At 34.3% G+C, this 24,467-nt stretch overlaps 1 protein-coding gene across 21 annotated transcripts in view; it reads left to right on the top strand.

The window, feature by feature from the left end:
- The window catches only part of LOC136038542 (repetitive organellar protein-like), a 223,826-nt gene that overhangs the window by 122,044 nt on the left and 77,315 nt on the right, over window positions 1-24,467 (top strand). For 19 of the 21 annotated variants that reach the window (XM_065721691.1, XM_065721690.1, XM_065721689.1 and 16 more), the window contains exons 6-7: window positions 17,782-17,916; window positions 23,303-23,416. In XM_065721691.1, the coding sequence (XP_065577763.1) occupies window positions 17,782-17,916; window positions 23,303-23,416 (249 nt within the window). Of the gene's footprint in view, window positions 1-4,983; window positions 5,150-12,616; window positions 12,752-14,288; window positions 14,403-17,781; window positions 17,917-23,302; window positions 23,417-24,467 lie in introns of those variants that run through there. The other 2 variants (XM_065721681.1, XM_065721696.1) reach the window with 2 other exon arrangements.

Raw genomic sequence — 24,467 nt, 5'->3', positions numbered from 1 at the left:
GGGACCCGTGAATCTGAGTTTTGGAGTAACACAGGCACCAATTTCTATTGAATAGGGCTTGTAAACTCTAGAAATCTGGTAAAATGACTAATAGAATTCACCGTTACCATAGCAGATGACCTGATTATGGGGAGTGAATTTTGCCAAAACGTCCTACTAATTAGGCTGATAAAGAGATAGGATGATTACAACTTCTCCTCATGCCTCTGCATAGCGGTTAGATCAGTTGTAGATCACTAAAAGGCATAACAGAGAGCCTGATAATTAGCCTCGAAGTGCGGTTGGGATGTGACTTGTCCAACTATAAACTACCCAAGGCAAAATTTAGAGATCTAATTCCCCCCCCTCCTAAAGAGGATAAATCGATCCTTATGCCTAAAAACAAAGCTAAGACATTAATGTGTACCTTTGACTCACTGAAAAACTATAGCTCCTTTTGGCAGAGACCTCAATGACTGTAAATCGGACACCCACCAGCCCCCTCTCCAACCATACAAACATAGGGAAATAAAGTTGGTCTTGAACCCTTGAAAGTATCAACTCAACTGCAAGGTTAGCTATTACCTCCCATCAGGTTTTCTTAAGATTAGTTTAAAAAAAAAAAACTTTACAGTTGGCTTTAGACTTTTACAGTTAGAGAAAGGGGCAGTAGTTACACTTTTATTTGTAGTCATTTTTGTTCGTTTTTAGCTTTATCTGCATATTCAATTTAATCGTTTTAATTTTAATTTATTCATCCATATTAGTACTTGTTGTATGTCTATTTGCATTTTTTTTTCATTTTTCATTTTTTCATTTTAACATGGATTTTCATATCAATTTAAGTTGCTCGTTTCAAGATTTATTTTATTCATTAGTAACTGTTGTAAGTTTGATTATCATGGTTACTTATATAATATCTGTTCGTTTTGGGTTTCACTTATGCTTTAGTAGTAATTTCTGATCATTTTGAGTTTGAATTACTATGGGTTTTTATTTCTGTTGATCTTAAGTTGGACATGGCCTTTATTTTCCTTTGAAAAATTCTTTTTCGGAATGTTTTATTATTTTTTTTAAATTAATTTCTATTCGTTTTTGATGGTCAAAGTTTCAATTATATCAAAATTGTCCTATTTTGCAGTCAATTTTTTTTTCAACATCAAAGTTTCATCGAAGCATCAAAACTAGTATAAAAGTAATTTTAATTTATTCATCCATATTAGTACCTGTTGTATGTCTATTTGCATTTTTTTTCATTTTTTCATTTTAACATGGATTTTCATAATCAATTTAAGTTGCTCGTTTCAAGATTTATTTTATTCATTAGTAACTGTTGTAAGTTTGATTATCATGGTTACTTATATAATATCTGTTCGTTTTGGGTTTCATTTATGCTTTAGTAGTAATTTCTGATCATTTTGAGTTTGAATTACTATGGGTTTTTATTTCTGTTGATCTTAAGTTGGACATGGCCTTTATTTTCCTTTGAAAAATTCTTTTTCGGAATGTTTTATTATTTTTTTTAAATTAATTTCTATTCGTTTTTGATGGTCAAAGTTTCAATTATATCAAAATTGTCCTATTTTGCAGTCAATTTTTTTTTCAACATCAAAGTTTCATCGAAGCATCAAAACTAGTATAAAAGTAATTTTAATTTATTCATCCATATTAGTACCTGTTGTATGTCTATTTGCATTTTTTTTTTCATTTTTTCATTTTAACATGGATTTTCATAATCAATTTAAGTTGCTCGTTTCAAGATTTATTTTATTCATTAGTAACTGTTGTAAGTTTGATTATCATGGTTACTTATATAATATCTGTTCGTTTTGGGTTTCATTTATGCTTTAGTAGTAATTTCTGATCATTTTGAGTTTGAATTACTATGGGTTTTTATTTCTGTTGATCTTAAGTTGGACATGGCCTTTATTTTCCTTTGAAAAATTCTTTTTCGTAATGTTTTTATTTTGTTTTTAATTAATTTCTGTTCGTTTTTGATGGTCAAAGTTTCAATTGTATCCAAAATTGCCCTATTTCGCAGTCAATTTTTTTTTTCAACATTAAAGTTTCATCGAAGCATCAAAACTAGTATAAAAGTAACAATTTCAAAGTAACAGAATATCAAAGTAAAGAAACTATCAAATTCTTAAGTAAAAAAAAGTACCGAGGCAGAAAAAGTGTCAAAGCAGCAATATGCAACTTCCATAAGTCATAGCCCTTGCCCCAGGGGCTGGGGGAGGAGTTTACCAGGAAAGCATAATGATTTGACCTTTGAAATATTTTTAACAGAATAGCTATTTCAAAATTTTGACGGGATGCCTTGGGAGAAAAGGAGGTGGAGGCTGCTTGCCTTTTGATCACTTTTGAATCTCAAGAAGCTTCAATTTTCAATCGAATGATTAATTAATTAATTAATTAATGATCCAAAATTAATTAGACGACCTCTTCCACAAAAACCTGACATGTTCACGAAGAGCAACTTGCATAAGTTATAGCCCTTGTCCCGGAGGCTCTGGGGGATTTTTCAACCCCTAAGTTATACTTATTTAAATTTTTAGCTATTTTGGACAAAATAGCACTTTCACAACTTTGATCAAGTGCATTGGGGAGAAAAACTTGAATCTGGGGGGGGATGATTACCCTCCTTTTAACTCTTAAAAAGGCACAAGAAATATTGATTTCCTATCGCATAAGCCTCCTCCAAACTATTTACGACCACCATTTCCATAAAAATTTTATATGCTAAGAATGGACAGCTTGCACAATTTACAGCCCTTGCCCCAAGGACCTTGGCTTAAAAATAAAATTAGAACTTCTAATTTTCAATCAAATGAGCCTCCTGAAAATTTTATACGACCACCCCTTCCAAAAAATTCTCATATGCTCCGGGGCATAGCTTACAACACTTGCGCTTGGGCTCTGAGGGGCTGTGTGAACCCCAAAAGTATTGTCATATGACACAAGGACTATTTCGAACAAAATGGCTATCTTAAGACTTCGATCGGGTGACATTCGTAGAAAAGAGGCTTAGGGGGCTAGTTGCCCTCTGATCACTTTCGACACTCGAAAATAGAGCTAAAACTTTCAAACTTGAATCAAACGAGCCCCCTCTGAGGTTTATGTGACCACTCCTTCAATAAAAACCTTATATACCTTGAGGCATAGCTTGAAAACACTTGAATCCGTGCAGGTCCTCATGACAAAATGTATGCGGATAGTGTGTTTTGATTTAGTTCAACACTGTTTAAACATTCCCCGAAGTCTTTGCCTGGTTCCCTTACCTTTTATTAGCAGTAGTGGTAGTGCCAATAGTAATAGTAGTAGCAGTTGAATTAGTAGTAACCTTAGTTTTAGTAGCAGTAGTAGTAACAGTAGTAATACACCCTTTCGATAACCTGGATACAGACGGCGTGTCGCGATCCAGTTTAACTTTCCCTTTAAATATTCCCTGAAAATGTTACCTTCACATCCTTAGCCACACTTGTAAAAGCAGTCGCAGTAGTAGTAGTAGTAGTAGTACTCAGCAGCTACAGCAGCAGCTACACTCGCTACAGCAGCAGGGCGTCAATTATTATTTTTCTTTGGTTAAAAAACATGCAAATTTGCTAAATCAGCAAATTTTCTTAAAAAATTGCAAGAAGGAATCAGTGATTCCTAAATCTTTTAGAATCAATACCCATTTTGGTACTGAAAATGAATCAAAATTAAAAAACAAATTAAGCCTCATGGCTTTAAATCACATGACTTCCGAGCAAAAACAAAGACGTTTTAAGTTGTCCAAAGACTTAAATTTTGTCGAAAATTTTTTGAGGAATAATCTTTAATTTGACATTTTTCTGAGGATTAAGGAAATGGCCGTTAGATCTTTCCACCATGATTTCCATTTGTCAAAGGTTCGCTTGGTCGACAAGTTCAATAGCCTTTTGTTTGAAAGTTCCAGAATTCGGATACTTTTTATCCTCGTTTTTGCCTGGGTCCTGCCACTAAGAATTTGTCGTCTAAAACTCTTAGTAGTCAACAAGAGGCAGTTTTGTCGAAGGGTTTTAGATTCTGTTTTCCAACCCCAATTTCTTATTCAAAAATAATTTATAAGGTAGAGTCAGGAATTATGGCTTCTATTGATAAAGTCGAAGCTCCTCAAGAACTTAGAGCTGAAATCGTAAGGAAACTTAAGACTTTTAACATGAAAAAAATTGATAATGATATAACAAAAAATGACATTAAAATACTTTCTGATTTGAAAAAGGATAAGACCATTACTATCACTAGGGCAGATAAAGGCAATACTATTGCAATTATGGACACCGATGATTATGATCTTAAAATGAATACAATCATTTCGGATACCACTTTTTACAAGAAATTGGATTTCGATCCTACGGATAAATATGTAAAATCGATTAGAAAGGAATTGGAATCCCTGAAAAATAATTTACACATTACCCCACAATTTTATAATAAATTTTATCCAAGAGGTTGTTCCGCACCAAAGATCTATGGTCTACCCGAAATTCATAAGACGGGAGTCCCCCTCCGTCCCATTGTATCAACTTTTTCATCACCAGTGGCAAAATTAGGAAAGTGGTTGTCGGTGGCATTGCGTCCGCTCTTAGGAACACAAAAATCATATATAAAAAATTCCACTGATCTTACTAATAAGTTAAAAAATTTCACACTGGAGGAGAATTCAATTCTCTGTAGTTTTGATGTAGTGTCCATGTATTCAAATTGTAACGTGAAAAAGTGCGAGGACATATTAAGGATGAAATTGCAAAAGCACTTTGATTTGATACAAGATGTGACCATGGCGAGTTTGGAGGTTGAAGTCATTATGAAATTGGTTATTCTTGCAAATGAACATTCTCTTTATTTTGGTTTTAGAGGTGAATATTACAAACAGGTGTTCGGTTTGGCTATGGGGCATCTCTCTCCCCTTTGTTGGCAAATCTCTTCATGGAATCTATTGAAACCTCCGCCATACACAGTTTTAGGCTCTCTCCTTGTTTCTGGGGCAGATTCATGGATGATGTGGTCTGCATTTGGAAACACGGTTTAGAGTCTTTAGACCTTTTCCATATACATTTAAATAGTTTTGACAAAAACGTAAAATTTACAGTGGAGCTTGAAGAAAGTGATAAACTACCTTTTCTGGATATCTTATTGACCAAAAGTGAGTTCCATTTACTTTTTTCAGTTTATAGAAAGCCTACCCACAGTGATAGGTATTTGAACTTTCACTCTTGCCACCCTATTTCAGTGAAACGAGGGGTTGTGATTGCACTGGTGGATAGAGCTTTCAGAATTTGTTCCCGGGAGTTTTTAGATTCTGAATTGTTATATTTGAGGGATGTTTTATTTTGTAATAGCTACCCGATTAAATTCATTGATGAAATAATAAAAATAGACGCATTAAACACAACAATAGGGTTATTGGGGTTTAACAGTGCACAGAATTAAAATTACCGAAACGTTTCATTTCTTTACCTTATGTACCTACTTTGGGGGAGATGCTTAAAAGAATTTTGGGTAAACATAACATTGATACTTGTTTCCAATCAGTGAGACCATTAGGTAGTTTTCTTAATTCTGGGAAGGATTTAACCCGGGGAGATTTAGTTAGTGGGGTATATAAAATTCCTTGTTCCTGTGGAAAGTTTTATATTGGTAGAACTCACCAACAATTTACTGAAAGATTTATTGAGCAGCGCAACTCAATAGAAAAAACCCTACAACTAAGAAAGCCTCCCGAAACTTTTGTTTCGGCTCTAGCTGAACATGCATTCTTTTATCCCGAACATTTTATACAATTTGATGAGGCTACAGCTATTTCTAATGATAGAGGTTTTTCTCAGTGGGCGAGGGAGGCTATAGAAATTAAAAAACATATATTTGCTAATATTTCAATAAATAGAGACACAGGGAATTTAAATATTGACCCAATTTATGATATTCTTTTAAAAAATGAACCAATAGTCGATGGGGGAATTAAAATTTTACACAATCACCAGGGGACAAGATTACCCACTAGACCAAAAAGATTCGCTTCTATGTTAGCTTACAAGAGGATTATTTCGCAACAGAATAATTAACTAAGTTTCAATTTTCATAAATTTTTCCTCAGTTGCTCTTTGATTCTAATTGAAGTAACTCGCATAGCTGCTTTTCCCTACGTGGATAAGTAGCGACAATTGTATTTATTATATTTGGTGGTGGTTTTTATTTGTTTTTAGATTAGTTTTCTTTTAATTTTCTATCTTGTGCTGAGGACGCCTCGTTTGGATACAGGCGAAATATCCGCGTTGTTTTAGTCTTTCCTCTCCACTGGCCGTCGTCTCGTTTGAAGTTTTTTTTGTAGAGTTTTATCTCTCTTTGTTGTTTATTGTGGTAGTTCTAGTAGTAGTAGTAGTAGTAGTAATAGTAGTATTTGTAGTAGCAGATTGTAAATATTGCCTTTTTGGTCAATGGATTATCCCTCTCATCATTTCCCGGAAGTTCCAAATAAAGACTCTCAGACTTGGCAGTATTCGCTACAGCAGCAGTAGTTTAGTGGTAGTAGTAGTAGTTGTAGTAGTAGTAGTTATAGTAGTATTTGTAATAGTAGTAGCAGTTGTCACAGCTTGTAAATGTTGCCTTTTTGGTCAAATTATTATCCCTCTCATCATTTCCCGGAAGTTCCAAATTAAGTCATCCATGAGTTCCATCCTTTTGATAACAAGCGTGCAAATAACATGTTTTGATATAGTTGAATAGTTCCCTCAACATTTATGAAAGGTTCACCTAAATTTCCTGTGTCTTTTTGGACACTAAAGGTCAATCATTCCCACCTATCCCCAGTAGCCGATATTACATGCTTATAGCCCTTGCCCCACGTGAGGATGGGGGGGGTGGCATCTCCAAAGACAATGTATCCTACCTTCCGACTATGTTGAACAGAATGGCTATCTCAAAATTTGATTAGATGTGTTTGGATAATTGATGGTTGTGGGAGGTGGGCTGGTTGCTCTCCAATCACCTTTGACTCTTAAAAGGGCCACTAGAAATTTAATTTCAATCAAATGAGTTATTTCTGAAGTATCTTCCCCAACTCCTATGCTAAATACCTTTGTAAAAAATATAAAATAAATAATTTATTCATTTTGCCCACATCACTCTTTACTTAGTCAGCGCTATTCCGCTGCCTATAATTGGATTTGTATTTTCATTAACCTAGCCTTTATGAGACAAGAATTATATAGAAGAAAATGATATATAGTCGAAGGGTCCTAAACAGGCTTCTTTGGTCTTTGCACCAACTCTAGATTTTGTCCCCGATTTTTTTTTAATTTCACAAAAACTGCGATTAGTTGCAGGTCACTATATTTATAAGAATTGCAGATGACATCATCTTTCTTTTCTTTTTTTTTTTAGTCTAAATTCTTATCTAAAGCTCAGAGAATATTTATTATCCTTCAACAACAACTTTTTGCCATCAAAACATTTCTTTATCCGTTTTAGTTCTTATCTAGTTTTGCAACTCAAATGAACAAGTCATCTATTATCTTCGTCATTTATTATCTGCACCAACTTCATTCCGAAATATACGTGTAATAAGTCGACAATTGCCATTTCCTGCAAAAGGTTCCATCAAAGAGAAAAGGAGACGTTGTTGACCTATCCTTCCGCATTAAAAAGTTCGCACGTATTTCATTGGTTAATTTCAGTGACGCATATTCACAAGCCACCAATGATATTCCTTATTTCTAGAAAGAAGAATGGCCATTTCTTTTTAGAACCGGGGTAACTAATGCTGAGCTACAGATCCAGACTGATAAAGAAATATAATTTATGGAGAGAGAAATAACTCTGCCTTTTAAAATCTGATTTATTCTTTGTGAAAAATATTCAACTGATAAAAAAATGTGTTTTGAGTCACATCATTTTTTTTGCAAACAGATTATTTACATACAATTAAAAACTCACCTTTCCGTAAATTCTAAAATTCAGTTAAAATCATCAACAATTGTGAAGAAAAAGCAGATACTAGTTAAATATATTAAAGAAAGAAAGGAAAATAAATATATTAAGGAAAGAATTATTGCGTCGAAAAGAAGGTTATATCCCACTTTGGTTTCATTAAATTTCTCTGAAATTATACAGAATTTCACGGAATTTATATTAGAATATTCGATAGGGTGCCGACTATAATTTACGTTTTTTAAAAGACATACTTTTTCTTAGATATTAGCTTAAAATAGGCCTTGGGCCTCCAATCTTTGTCATTATTTATTTAGCAAATATAAATAAATAAGTTCATTCTCCTGTCATTGAGAGAATATCAATTGTTAGCCCTGTTCCATGGGTATTTTTATCAACAGTTATCTATAAACTAACAGCTTTTCTTGGGGGGGGGTAAGTGGTTGCTTTCAGGTGGTTCACTGAGAACATTTACTTTGTGTCCCTTAAAATGAGCAAGCTTAACATTGGTGTGTGTTAAATGTTTTTGTATTTCCATTTCCATTTGCCTTTCCATTTTAATTAAAATAGAGTCAGGTAAAAGTTTTCGTAAGACAGTAAACATCAAAAAAAGAAAGCAGATTTTTGTAATAAATAGAATATAAGTTTTCCAGTTCCACATCCTGAAGTCTTTCTCAAAAGAGAAAAAGAGGAGGGGCAATTTAAACAAATTAGCAAATACATAGAAATTCGAGAAGAAAAAAGAATACAATTAAAATGAAAGCGAAAGAAATTCCGACTTAATAAACATCAAATATTGAATCTAGCTTGTCTCTCTAAAATACTAACTAGGCGCATTTCGATTTCGGACACTCGTTTTATCACTTAAGATAACTCCAATAAATTATCACTGGATAATCACAAGGCAAAAGAAATACAACAACTGTATATTAATTAAGTTGAGGGATTTAGAGGAGTTGAGCCCAAAATCTTACTTTAGAAGCTTCAATCCTACCCCTGAATAATCCCTGAGATATTACGAGTGGAAAAAGGTTCAAAACCTCTGTATTGATTAGTTTCATGGGAGAGGGGTTGTTGGGGCTATGGAGCTATGGGGCCAAGGCCATTCCTTAGGTTTCCCAAGTGTGTAGGCCAAACATTTTATGGTTAAACAAATACCACAATTCTTCTATTTAGATGAGTATTCCAAAACCATATACGAAATACTTACTTACTGCGCTTTTTGGTTTAGAAGAGTTAAATGATTGTTTAACATCCTTTTCAAACTGAGCCTTGAGCAATCGGAATCAATAGAAATGTAAAATGTATATGCTTGTAAAATTAGAGGGGGGTTCAGAACTTACAGAATTTTGCAAATATTTATACCAAAGTCTATCTAGTATATTCACTTCAAAAGTTAAAACATATCATCCTTTTCACTAAGTCCTATGCCTGTATCTATGTAAGCTATTTATGTAAACTGTTTTTTTTTTTTTTTACGTTTTGTTGCTCTCGTCAATAGGACAGTGCAAACAATGTTCACCCCGAAGACATGTCCTATTTAACTCCTTTGACTATTTTGCTTTCAGTAAAGATATTGATGCCTGAAGTACCAAAGACTTCAAAAAGGAGTTTGGTTGCCTTCTGAACGGTTGAGGACCCAAAAGGCACTGAAAGATATAGATTTTGATCAACTGATCGATCTCCCAACTTCCTGAGATTATCAAACAGTTCGTGGTAACGAGCTGTAGTAAGGAGCAACCTGGCGCAATAGTAACCAAAACTCTATAAAACGGAATTTTGATACTAATAGTTACATCAAAAGAATTGCATTTTAATGCTGATTTTTAATATATAAGTTTCATCAAGTTTAGTCTCACCCATCAGAAGTTATGAGCCTGAAAAATTTTGTGTTATTTTAGAAAATAGGGGGAAACACCCCTTAAAATTCATGGAATCTTAACGAAAATGACACCATCAGATTTTTACCGTTTTTTACAGATTTTAAAGTTTTTACTGTTGTAAAAAGTAGAGTTGAAAGAGTCAAACTTTAGCGTAAAGAGCGGGGTGTTGAATAGGGAAAAGCCCCTTTCATATACGGAGTAATTTCTGTTTGTTTTAAGTGTTAATGTCGCTCCTTACTTTCAGTTAAAAAACTTGTTTTTTTATTTAATACATCTAATGAGGCTGGCGAAAAGATAAAAGACCAGCAATGGTATGACATGTCATCTGTGTGTTTTCCGTGATAAATAAAACCATTACAGAGATAAGAAAAATGATTTCTTAGTTACTCACTGGTTGACTCAGTTCACTATCAGAGCTTAAGAAAACTTAGCATCAGATTTCAAAAAGTAACTTTTTCATTATTATTAACCAAGCAATGTTTTTATTTGAGATGCATAAGCTCATTTTGGACTACGTTTAATCACTAGTTGCTAGTTACCATAGCAACTATTAAGATACACGAGTAGTTCCCATGGTGGGTGCTACCACGACCTGGTAATTATTGTAATGATGTAACGGGGTAGTGATGGCCATAGATGCATTATAGTGATTGAAAATAGTAAAACATGGTTATTTAAGAACACTGCTGAGGAAAATAGAGCTGAAAATTAGTTAATTGTTATTGGCATACCAGGTCCATCCTTTTTAATCAGTTTCTTTGGAATTTTTTCTTCCTTTGTTTTTTTTTGTAGAGCCTTTCGTTTCCAAGTTCATTCAACAGCTTTATATTTTCAAGAATCAATACTCTAATTTACATTCTTCTTTACTATACCTTAACACAAAAAAAGTGCACACATTAATGGTGACAAGTTTTTGTTTAATTACTAGTAAAAGTTCAAATGAGTCACTTCCCTGAGCGCCGAGTAATATTTTTTTCTGGAAATGTGGCAGTTTCCAAAATAAATTTTAATATTTCTGTGTTACGCAATATAACCATAGAGAACAGAAAGTTGTTTTGTACAAAATGTGGCGACTCAAAAAGTTTATGTTATTTTTATTCCATAAAACTCCATAAAAAAAAAACAAAAAACAATTAACTTTGCGTTCGGTATTGGCTTTGACGATATTCTCAGAATCATTATTGGTGTTGAATATCGGTGTTCCGAAACGAAAGGGTGTTTCGTAAACTGTCTTTCGAAAATGGAGTTAGAAAGCAGCAAAGCTCTTCTGGTGATTTTGCTCTTTGGTCATTTTTACTGAGCTTTACAGCTCAGTAAAGGGGTGCCTTAAAAGTTTAAAGGGAAACTGGCTGTGATTGGGACAGAATTATCCCAATGCTTATGTTCTTTTTTAAATTTATGTTCCCTGTGCAAGTTTTTCGTATGTTACTTTTGTTTTATAGTTTTAAAACAAATTCACGGAATTTTTTTGGTCGTTTTTCAAGATATAGAAAAAAAAGATATTTCTCACAATCGAGGTGGCAGGACTTTTTTTTTTTTTTAGAAGTACCAAAAAGTAGCCTACTTATTAAAATCCATGGCGGGTAAATACCCTTTGCTACATTTGTTTCCCTGTCCTCAAACAAACAAACTGTTTTCAAACAGTTCATGGTAACGAACTGTAGTAAGCAGCGACCTGGCTCAATAGTAACCAAAAATCTAAACAATGGAATTTTGATACCAATAGCTACATCAAAAGAATCGAATTTTAATGCTGATTTTAATTATATAAGTATCATCAAGTTTAGTCTTACACATCAAAAGTTAAGAGCCTGAGAAAATTTGCCTTATTTTAGAAAATTGAGGGAAACACCCCTAGAAGTCACAGCATCTTAACGAAAATCACACCATCAGATTCAGTGTATCAGAGAACCCTACTGTAGAAGTTTCAAGTTCCTATCTGCAAAAACGTGGAGTTTTGTATTTTTTGCCAGAAGGCAGATAACGGATGCGTGTTTATTTGTTCGTTGGTTTTTTTTTGTTTTTTTTCCCAGGGGTGATCGTATCGACCCAGTGATCCAAGAATGTCGTGAGAGGGCTCATTCTAACGGAAATGAAAAGTTATAGTGCCCCTTTTAAGTACCCAAAAAATTGGAGGGCACCTAGGCCCCCTCCCACGCTAATTATTTTCCCAAAGTCAACGGATCAAAATTCTGAGATAGCCATTTTATTCAATGTAGTCAAAAAACCTTATAATTGTGTCTTTGGGGACCACTTACTCTCCCACAGTCCCCGTGGGAGGGGCTACAAGTTACAAACTTTGACCAGTGCTTACATATAGTAATGGTTATTGGGAAGTGTACAGACGTTTTCAGGGGGATTTTTGGTTGGAGGGGGTTGAGAAGAGGTGTATATGTTGGGGGAACTTTCCATTGAGGAATTTGTCATGGGGGAAGAAAATTTCTATGAAGGGAGCGCAGGATTTTCTAGCATTATAAAAAAAAAAACAATGAAAAAATAAATATGAAAAAGCTTTTTCAACTGGAAGTATGGTTTTTAACTGTTTTAAAAAGTATAGTTGAGAGAGAGAGTCAAACCTTAGCGTAAAGAGCGGGGCGTTTATGAGGAAGCAGCCCCTTTCATTTACGAAGTAATTTCTGTTCGTTTTAAATTTTAATGTCGCTCCTTACTTTCAGTTAAAAAAAACTTGTTTTTTTTTTATTTAGTCTTGAATAAAATCTACGGAATACTACCTTTGCTTTTGGGTACGATATACTATATGTACTAGCAAGTTAATTAATATAGCTCTAGTATTTTCGTAGATCTAATGACCTCCCCATCAGTAAAGAATCTACCAAAGGCTGATGACATTTTGAAAACCCAGTTGGAAAACTTCAGCCAATCCAAGCTGAAGGATGTTGAAACTCAAGAAAAGCTAGTGCTTCCCACTGCTGAAGGTTAGTCGTATCTTTTCTTCTTTTAAGTGTTTTCCCCTAAAAAAATACTCTGCATTAAGTGCAATAAAGAAGCTAGGAGCAATTATGGTTGAAACATGTGACTACAAATAAAAAATAATGGCAAGAGCTCGCTATGTCTTCGGTCAAATAAAATAATAACTTGTTACGGGCTGGACAGACTTAGGTTTTTCAAGCTTTCAACAACACTAATGCAATAAAAGCGGACTTTACGCCAACTTTCGCACCAGCTCTCGCTCTTTCGGAAAATTAATAAAAACCTATTTAAGATCTCATTTGCATTGATTTCTTCCTAAATTAAATAGTTTATTAAATGGACATTCGGTTGTAGACTTGTTTTTTAATCTGTAGCAATTCTAAATAGTATACTCCGCACAATACCCCTATAGCAATTATTATTATAAATTATTATAATTATTAAATTATTAAGTTATTGAATTATAAAATTAGAGTTAACACAAAAATATGTGTTATATATATTTATTACATTATATTATTTTAGATAATTTTATCATTATTTTGTAATTTTATATCTTATTAGATAGCCATTTTAAATAGTAATACTCCATACAATTTTCCCTGTCCCCCTCCTAGGACTAAACCCTCAGATAGTGCCGTACCTTATTTATTTACTTTTTTAAATCATCAATGCATATCGTAAGACCAAGTGCCATAAAAGTATTTGCAATTGAACTTGCAACATGAATTTCTTCATAGAATGTGCAGTCTATTTTTGCTGCACTTTGGTTTACCTTCTGCTACGAGGTTACAAGAGTTAAAAAAGTTATATTACAAAAGCCAAGATCAGTTAGGTATTCTCCCTAGATCGTTACTAAAAAAATGATCAATCTGAAAATCATCTCAAGATTCATTATTTTTAATATATTCCATTTTTGGTGACACCCACTGTGGTCACACCCCTTATTTACAATAAGGGGCACTAAGTTTGTTCTTTGTCATCATAACGAGTGCGTTTGGACCTTTAATGTAGAATAATTATGGTTGAACTTCAATTATTTTACCCTCCGCGGTTAAAGCTGCTTAAAATTTTGACCCTCAAACTCTAATCGACCTTTTGTTGCTCCTCTTACAGAATAGAATATAACAATTTCCAGAATATGGAAAATAGGAATTTTGCTTGTGGGTTTTCGAATTTTCGACAAAGGTGGTTTCAGGCTATTTAAAAAAAATTATTTTTAATTTAGCCCTTTATAAAAAATAAATAGAAATAGATTTAGCCATTATGTCATACAAACTGCAGACATAGATATTATGTTCCGTGACTGATTAGTCTACCCCTCCTCCAGCTACACTACTTGCACCCTCCTCCTGCAATATACTCCTTGTTTTAGAGAAAGATGGATTTATTCGTGTAAATAAACAAAACAAAGCAAACAAATTGCCCGAAGCAAAGCTTGTTTGGGCTTACAACCTCAATACACCCCCAATACACCCTTGCACCTTCCTTCTGCCAATGCTTCTGCTCCAAGTTTTACCTCATGTGCACATTTATTTATAGATATTGCCAACGAAAAGCAACGTCAACAATTCCTTGACGGAGTTAAAAATTTTCCCAAGGACAGACTGAAGCGTACTGAAACTCAGGAAAAGACCGTGTGGCCTACGGCACAAGGTAACTGAAGTCTACAGATTCTTGTCTATAATCTGAAACAAAAGTTATCCATTACTCTATATTTCTAAAACTTAAAAAAATAAAAAAATAAATTGAACTAGATTTAGCTTTATTTATTAACTGGAAGTCGCATCTGAAGGTTTAGTTCACACGCTTATTTGAAAACATTCATGCTATGGTTTTTTCTTATGCTTCTCCTGAATGCTTTGACAACCATAACCATATTCAGTTGGTATAAACTGAAAATGAAGCTACATCAACAATTCCTTGATGGTTTTCAATATTTCCCAAGAATAAACTGAAGTGTGCTGAAACTCAGGAGAAGATCGTATTACTTGCAGCACAAGGTCACTGAAGTCTACGAGTTAGTCTATAACTAAGCCTACCCACTGATGGGAAGAAGCACAACAAAGTATTTTTGAAGAGTGTTTGACCTTTGGTTTTCAGTCTTGTTTCTGCTCTTGTTTGTTCTTGTTTCTGATTGATATCCAGTATCATCGCATCGAGAGAGAAAATGTGTCTCTCAAACTTTTTCTTTTTAAACAAGGAAAATTCATCTGGTGTTTCAATCCCTTGATCATGCTTCTATAATTACTGGGTGGTAAAAGAACCTTTGTAAATGTGCCAGGACTGGTTCTTTGATACATGGCTTCCCCGACCCCCAGTATCATGATAAGCAGACGACAGAAAAATAAAATTCGACGATGCCAAGAGAATCTTGGGCTTTGCAGGTCGTGCTTGGATAGTCTTTCGTTTATAGCACTCAAGAAGTCAGCACAGTAAGGCTCCAGTGTTGCTTTGTCCATCAGCTGGGTGAAACCAAAGCGTAAGTAAATAAGACTGAATCTTTTTGGGATTAAATAAAAAAAGACAAGTTTTTTAACTGAAAGTAAGGAGCGACATTAAAACTTAAAACGAACAGAAATTACTTCGTATATGAAAGAGGCTGCTTCCTCATCAACGCCCCGCTCTTTACGCTAAAGTTTGACTCTGTCTCTCAATTCTTCTTTTTAAAACAGTAAAAAACTTTAGCGTAAAGAGCGGGGCGTTGATGAGGAAGCAGCCTCTTTCATATACGAAGTAATTTCTGTTCGTTTTAAGTTTTAATGTCGCTCCTTACTTTCAGTTAAAAAAACTTGTTTTTTTTATTTAATTTCTGAACGTTTTTGAATCAATGCATGTTTTGATTTTGGCTCTTCGCAGAGGAATAATTAAAACGAAATTTGCATTTTTTGATTGATCGAATGATTTTGAGAAAAAAAGAGCGGGGGAGGAAGCCTATTTGCCCTCCGATTTTTTGGTTAATTAAAAAGGCAACCAGAACTTTTAATTCTTTACGAATATTTTTATTAGTAAAAGATTTACGTAACTTATAAATTAGCTTACGTAAAGAACTTTTGTATTCTCATATTTTTATTACATATATGAGGGGTTTCGCCCCCTTGTCAGATCCTCGCTCTTTACACTAAAGCCTAAATTTTGTCCCAATTCATTAAGAATGACTCCAGAATAAATAAACCGTAGAATAAATAGTTGAAATTACTAAAAATACTTTTGCGTAAAGAGCGAGTTATTAGGAGGAGGTGAGCCCCTCAAATGGGTAAAAATTTCTGTTCGTTGAAGTTTTAATGCTGTTCCTTACTTCCAGCGGAAAGAACTTTTTCGTATTTATTTTTCATTGTTTTTTATTAAATAATGCTAGTAAATCCTGCGCTCCCTTCATGGAGATTTTCTTCCCCCATGATAAATTATCGATGGAAAGCTCCCCCAGCATATCCCCCCTTCTCGACCCCTCCCCCAACCAAAAAAATCCTCCTAAAAACGCCTGTACACTTCCCAATAACCATTACTATATGTGAGCATTGGTCAAAGTTTGTAACTTGTTGCCCCTCCCATGGGGACTGTGGGGGAGTAAGTCGTCCCCAAAGACATAGTTATAAGGTTTTTTGACTACGCTGAATAAAATGGCTATCTCAGAATTTTGATCCGTTGACTTTGGTAAAATAATTAGCGTGGGAGGGGGCCTAGGTGCCCTCCAATTTTTTTGGTCACTTAAAAAGGGCACTAGAACTTTTCATTTCCGTTAGAATGAGCCCTCTTGCAACATTCTAGGACAACCAGGTCGATACGATCACCCCTGGGAAAAAAAAAACAAAACAAAAAAACAAATAAACACGCATCCGTGATCTGCCTTCTGGCAAAAAATACAAAATTCAACATTTTTGTAGATAGGAGCTTGAAACTTCTACAGTAGGGTTCTCTGATACGCTGAATCTGATGGTGTGATTTTTGTTAAGATTCTATGATTTCTAGGGGGCGTTTCCCCCTATTTTCTAAAATAACGCAAATTTTCTCAGGCTCGTAACTTTTGATCAGTAAGACTAAACTTGATGAAACTTATATATTTAAAATCAGCATTAAAATGCAATTCTTTTGATGTATGCATTGGTATCAAAATTCCATTTTTTAGAGTTTTGGTTACTATTGAGCCGGGTCGCTCCTTACTACAGTTCGTTACCACGAACTGTTTGACAGAAAATATATGTATGCTTACGGCTCAAAAACTACCAATTTTTGTGTGTGTGTATGTACTATATATTTATGTATGCTAAATCAATAACAATGCTGGTATTCCTAATACCAAATACATAGAAGATTAGGTAGAATTACTTATCCTAACTTGTAATTGCGCAGAGGGTGGGGAGAATCCTCCCTTTAAAGATTGATCAGATTTCTGGTTCTTCCACAATGGACTATTGAAAAACCCTTGAAAAAGTTATGATTTCTATTATATCAAGGGTTGGGCATACATGAAAACAGTTTTAAGTTATATCTGATGTACTCTTCGGTGTTGGCTTTGACAGTGATGTTTTTTTTTTTCTGGTGTTCTACGATTTTAACATATCATTTCGGATATATACGTTTCCTTTTTTTTTTTAATTCCCAAAAATGGGTCATTTTTCAAAGTCAAAGTCAGTTTTTCTAGCGCTTTTACTCATAGGTCGTTGTTGGTGAACGGTAGTTATGAAGGGATACGTTACAAGGATAAAGGGGAGACAGGCTGTGATTGGAGCAAACTTATCTCAATGCCTGTGTTTTTTTGTAAAGCTTATGCTCCCTATAAAAGTTATGGCATGTTTTTTTTCTGGTGCTCTACGATTTGAACATATCATTTCGGATATATACGTTTCCCTTTTTTTTAATTCCCAAAAATGGGTCATTTTTCAAAGTCAAGGAGGCAGTGAATTCATATTTAATTCTTACAAAAGTACCAAAAATTGAGCACCAGAACTACGTATTAGTGATTGAATTTCTATAGGCTACTATTTTTCTATAGGCTACTATTTTTCTATATTTCTATAGGCTACTATTTTTGTAGATCTAATGGCTGTCCCATCAGTGAAGGATCTTCCAAAGGTTGATAACAATTTGAAAACTCAGCTTGAAAACTTCAGCCAATCAAAGCTGAAGGATGTTGAAACGCAAGAGAAGCTAGTACTTCCCACGGCTGAAGGTTAGTAAAATCTTTTCTTCTTTTAAGTGTTTTCTCATCCAAAATCAATATGTGTTAAGTGCAACAAAGAAGCTAGGAGTAATTATGGTTGAAGTTTGTGAGGACGAATAAAAAATAATGGCACAAGCTCGCTCGTTCTTCGGTCAAGCAATCAAACAGTTCGTGGTAACGAACTGTAGTAAGGAACGAACCCAGCTTAATAGTAAACGAAACTCTAAAAAACGGAATTTCGATGCTAAAAGATACATTAAAAGAATTGGATTTTTATGCTAATTTTAAATGTACAAGTTTCATCAAATTCAGTCTTTGTCATCAAAAGCTACGACCCTGAGAAATGTGCCTTATTTTGGAAAATACGGAGAAATACCCATTGAAAGTCATTGGATCTTAACAAAAATCACACCATCGCATTTAGCGTATCAGAGAACCTTATAGCCAAAAATTGCAAGGTCCAATCTACAAAAATGTGGGATTTTGTATTTTTTGCCAGAAGACAGATCACGGGTGCGTGTTTATTTGTTTGTTTTTTTTTTCCCCAGGGGTCATCGTATCGACCAAGTGGTCCTAGAGTGTTGCAAGAGGGCTCATTCTAACGGAAATGAAAAGTTCTAGTGCCCTTTTTAAGTGACCAAAAGAATTAGAGGGCACCTAGTCCCCCTCCCACACTCATTTTTTCCCAAAGTCAATTTTGAGATAGTCATTTTGTTCCGCATATTCGAAAACCACAATAACTATGTCTTTGGGGATGACTTACTCCACCACAGACCCGGGGGGAGGGGCTGTAAGTTACAAACTTTGATCAATGTTTACATACAGTAATGGTTATTGGGAAAAGTACCGACGTTTTCAGGGGGATTTTTTTGGTTTGGGTGCGGGGTTGGGGGAGGGGGCTATGTGGGAGGATCTTTCCTTGGAGGAATATTTCATGGGGGAAGAGAAATTCAATGAAAAGGGGACAAGATTCTCTAGCATCACTATTTAAAACAAAAACAATGAAAATATAATCATGAAAAAGCTTTTTCAATTGAAAGTAAGGAGTAGCGTTAAAACTTAAAATGAACAGAGACTATTACGCATATGAGGAGTTCTAAAAATACTTTAGCATAAAGATCGAGGCATTTAGGAGGAGAGAAATATTTCACTCTTTATTCTAAAGTATTTTTAGTAATTTCAACTATTTATTCTATGGCCTTTCTGATTCAGGGGTCATTCTTGAAAAATTTGGACAAAACTTAAGATTTAGTGTGAAGAGCGAGGTAATAACAAGGGGACAAACCCCCTCATGTATACGATTAAAAACATAAGAATATAAAAGTTTGTTGCGTAAGTTAATTCTTAAGTTACGTATATTTTTTACTAATAAAAACGTTCGCTAAAAACTAAAAGTTCTAGTTGCCTTTTTAAGTAACCGAAAAATTGGAGGGCAACTAGGCCTCCTTCCTTATCCCTTATTTCTCAAAATCTTCTGATCAAAACTAAGAGAAAGTCATTTAGCCAAAAAAAGAATTAACATGCAAATTTCATTTTAATAATTTATGTACGGAGAGCCGAAATCAAACACGCATTAATTCAAAAACGTTCAGAAATCAAATAAAAAACTAGTTTTTTTAACTGAAAGTAAGGAGCGACATTAAAACTTAAAACGAACAGAAATTACTCCGTATATGAAATGGGTTGTCCCCTCCGCAATCCCTCGCTCTTTACGCTAAAGTTTGACTCTTTGCCACAATTCTACTTTTTAAAACAATTAAAAACTAGAGCGTAAAGAGCGAGGGATTGCGAAGGGGACAACCCATTTCATATCCGGAGTAATTTCTGTTCGCTTTAAGTTTTAGTGTTGCTCCTTACTTTCAGTTAAAAAACTAGTTTTTTTTACTTAATTAACTTTTTAAGAGTTGGGCAGACTTTGCTTTTTCAAGCTTTCAGCTACAGTATTTTATTTTAATACAAGTGGACTTTACGCCAGCTATTGTTCTTTTGATAAATTATTAGAAGCCTATACGAGAGATAATTTACACAGAATAGTTTTGATTACTATGTTAATTAAATAGTTTATTACATGGTTTTAGAGTTGTAAGCCAATTTTTTAGATCTTCAGCTTTTTTTAAATAATAATATTCAAAGCAATATCCCCTTTCCCTCTCTTGCAGCTAAATCTTCTGATTATGCCATAGCTTAAATTTTATCAAAATCATGAGTGCATATCATAAGACATAGCGATATAGAAAGTGTTTCAATTAGGATTTAAATAAAGAAAAACATTCAAACTTGCAAACTCAGCATGCTATTTCTGCTACTCTTTTGTTTACCCTGTAGGAAAAGTGCTGAAAAAGCGTCGAAGAAGCTATATTGCAAATGCCAAGATCAGTTTGTACTTCTACGAGACCGTAATTAAATAAATGAAAAATAATACGAAAAAAGGTTGATCTAAAGATTGTCTCAAAATTCATTTATTTTTGCGTTACTTCATTTTGTTATCGCTAACCATGGACATCCTGTAACATTGCTATTTGTCGGTTGCTATAGTTTGCCTCAATTTATAATGGATAACACTAAATTCATCCATTGTTATCCATAACGAATGTGTCTGAATGCTGAACGGAAGTTGATTATAATTGAACTTAAGCCAACTCCAAGCATTTTACCCTCCTTATCAGATCTACCCTGATCGTTTTGGCTCCCGGGTTCTAATTGATTTTTTGCCGCTCATGTTACTGAATAGAATCAATGTGTAGCCCAGTGTTTCCACTATGGGGATTTCCCCCCTAAAATGGGGATTTTTTAAGTCTTTTAGAAGCGAGAGTTTTTTTTAGGGATTTGGGGATTTTCTAGGGATATTTCCTCTCCCATGGACTTTTAGGGAAAATTTTGGGGGTTTTCCTTTAATTTTTTCATCATCATCATCTTCTTGATCAGAGAAGCAGGATAATTCGATTTAGGATCTGTTTCCTTGCAAATTGAACTTGGAATCACAGAGAAGAACTTCTTCAGTTGCTTAAAAAATTTCAACACCACACAGATTTTGAGATGTGCAGGAGTCCTAAGTAACAAACTAGCAACAAAGAACTGTTTGAAACAGTTCCATGCTGATATGGGCTTCAAACAATAATTTCAGCTTGGACTGTTCTCGATAAATGGAGTCATATGGTTTGTCATTTTTGGGTTGTTTTTTCATAAGATTATTTGGTAGATAGCATGTCACTTTTTTACAGGTCAGATAAATAAAGTTATGATATATTTTGATAGTTTTATCGGGTACGTTTTTGACACAGTACTTGTATGATGTTTACGATTTTTGTGCAAAATCAAAAAAACTTGAACTCGAACTTGTAGCCAGCTTTATAAGTACTGACGTGAATAATAGAGGTAGGCTATAACTATTCGAACACCTCTCTTACCGTTTCATTACCCTAGTTTTTAACAGACAAACAAACTGACAGCATTTGACAGCCGTTACAAACAATAGCACATGTAGGAATAAATGGATTGTGTGTTTTTGGCAAGCCTACGTACCCAGGGGAAAATCATGAACCTTCATACTATAATTGGTAAATTTTTTGTTGTTCATTTTTTTGACTTACAAATAAAGTGAACATACCACTCGATGTCTTTTTTTTATGTTCTTTACAAATATAACAATCACTTTTATCACAAATTCAAATTTAAGCACAATTTGAGCTCTTGAAAAGAAAATATTTCTAGTTTTGGGATATAAACAAAGCTTAAAACATTGGTCTCAGCATTGAACTTCCTGCATAAGGACTATGTGGTTCAACTAGTGCTTTAGAAATCGATGTGAATAATCGAAAGTTTTAACTTCCCCTTGAAAGCGTTTACTTCGGTCCGAAAGGACAAGATTCCCTCTGTACGTCAAGGTCACATACGGCCGTCCCCCCTGATTCAATCGAAGTAGTTCTCAAAGCTACACATGCGTTCCATATCAAAGGAGTAGGCCAGATACAGAAAAAATTACATTTTGAAGACGACATTTACAAATATGCTGAAATGGTTGACCTAGTGTCAGCCCAATCACTTCAGCCTGCCTCTCTGCTACCTTCTGTTAGGAAGTATGGACAAATCCCATGGGACGGAACCAAAACCGAGCAGGAGTGGAGGAGGCAGAGCCTCATCGATATTGAAAACGTCAAAACAATGGATGCCGTGACCTGCTGGTGTTTGGTATTGGTGAAAAAAAATGCTGCCGGAACAGAATTTGTATCCTAACCTGAAACCGCCAGTATTATTTATCTCCACTGTTCCATTTTTAAATGTCAATGTCGAGAGGTTTTTCAGTGCTGCAAAAGTAGTAAAAACTGACCGTCAGAATAAATTGAAAACATTAACTTTGCGGGGGATTCTAAAAACAAAATACGGAATGAAAAGGGCTGAAGAAAGTGTGGAATGTTAAGATGATCAGTTACTTCACCACATGATAACGGTGAAAGCTTCAGCCACCATACAAAAAATGTTGAAAACTCATCAGGGGAAGATAAGGTCTGATTACGTTTTACCAGTTACGATTGAACAGTATTAAACATCTTGTACTGTAATCTACATTACAGTATTACATTTTCTTTTCTATTTGCTTAATATTATTTGAAGTATATTTGAAGCTATTTGTATTTAGCTGATGATTAAAAAGCACTTCGAACAGCATGACAAGACATTTTAATATGGTAGTGATAGCTAGACTTCAATCTAAGAAGCCAAAATGTGTTACCTTTGAATAGTACGGGTAAAATGAGATAGGGAGAAGCGGCTCAGGGAGTAATTAGAAAATGGGAGACTTTTAGGGATTTTGGAACTGAAGATGGGGATTTCTAGGGATTTTTCAGCTCTTTATTAGGGATTTGAAAAATGAGAAAGTGGAAACACTGGTGTAGCCACTAATGGAAATTAAGAATTAGCTTGTGGATTTTTGACAAAGGTGGTCTTAGGAATATTTAAAAAAAAAAAAAACTCCATTTAGATTCTTCTGAAAATTTTCTCAAAAGACATGGACATTGACTTAGTGAGAAAGAATTAAACTTTAATGTTTTAATTGTGAGAAGTAGAGTCAGAACTATGAATGAATTAACTGCAGTCGAGGTAACTATAGTCAACTGTCACCGTATGGGGTCTGAAAACCCTTCAGGAAAGATGAAAGTCTTTTTCTTAAAATAGCATTATTCTCTGCATGATAAACTATTCAGAGTGTGAAAATTTTGGGAGGTTTATTTGAAGTAAACTTAGCCCTTGGGTCATAAAAACTGCGAACGTAGATGTTATATTCTGTGAACAGAAGGTCAACCCCTCTCAAGTTGCATAACCGAGCCAGATTCTTTGCAGCCTTCTCCTGCCAATGCTTCTGATCTACATTTTATCTGATATGTACATTTATTTTTAGATATTACAAGCGAGAAGCAACGTCAACAGTTCCTTGATGGAGTTACAAATTTTCCCAAAGATAAACTGAAGCGTACTGAAACTCAGGAAAAGATCGTGTTGCCTACACCACAAGGTAACTAAAGTCTATATTTTTTTTAGTACCTTGATTAAACAGTTACATATTATTTCTATGAATTTTTAAAGATACTGTGAATTAATCCCCAAAATTGGCTATCTGAGTGGAGGATGGTGAATTCAGAGTTGGCATAGATGCCTTTTTTGAAGTTTGCATAAAGAACAGTAAGATTTCCCAGGCTAGCTAAGTTTGTTAGGTCGAACCTAACGAGAGACTGATGTTAAACACTTATATTTCTTGGGATGCTTAGATGAAATCAATGTAACGATAAAATTCTTCAATCAATATTTCAAGAATTTATTTCCGAATGAAATGCCTCTTCAAAAGTTCTTTATTCTCCCCCCCCCCCATCCCACGTGTCAACATTTACATCGAGTGCAAGATCTGAGAAGGAAAACATTTCTATAAGCATTTTGATTAAGCTCACTGTTCGGTTAAAATGTTACAAGCTTCGTTTTAGTTAAGAAAAAAATTAAATAAAATGGTTTTATTTATAAATTCACTAGAGTTATGAAACAAGTGCTTGATAACAGGAAAAACTAAAATTGTCCAAACTTGAAATGAAAGCGTGGGGAGATCTTGATACAAGAGTTGTCCTAAAGCTGTTACAAAATATGTTGTGAGCTCCCGTGTCTTTAATCTAATCGAATTAAATTCGACTTGTCAAAAATAAAATAATTTATTTTCTTCAGTATTATTATTTACTACAATTGTAGACAGAAGCGTTATCCTTGAATATTTTCATTGCACGAATGAGGCAAGAAGCATAAAAAGATTATGTGAGTACACTTATCAAAATATTTTGATTTGCAATTTAGAAAGAAAACGAAAATGATTGGAAAATGAAAAAAAATAAAGGAATAAGCTTGGAAAAGAAAGAGTACATTAATTAAGCATCGTAATTGATAAGTTTTACTGAAACCTTTGAAACTAATAGAGTTGCAGATCACAAATTGCTTCCAAATTGGAGTAGATAAACTTCGTGTTCTTTTTCTTCAAACTTTTGGTACTCTTTTTAAGGTGTTTGAATTGTTGTAATCCCTTGTTA

Source organism: Artemia franciscana, chromosome 18 (assembly GCF_032884065.1).
Source record: "Artemia franciscana chromosome 18, ASM3288406v1, whole genome shotgun sequence".
Lineage (NCBI taxonomy): Eukaryota > Metazoa > Arthropoda > Branchiopoda > Anostraca > Artemiidae > Artemia > Artemia franciscana.
Note: the sequence above shows the minus strand (reverse complement) of the source record. Positions and strands in the feature narration are given on the sequence as shown.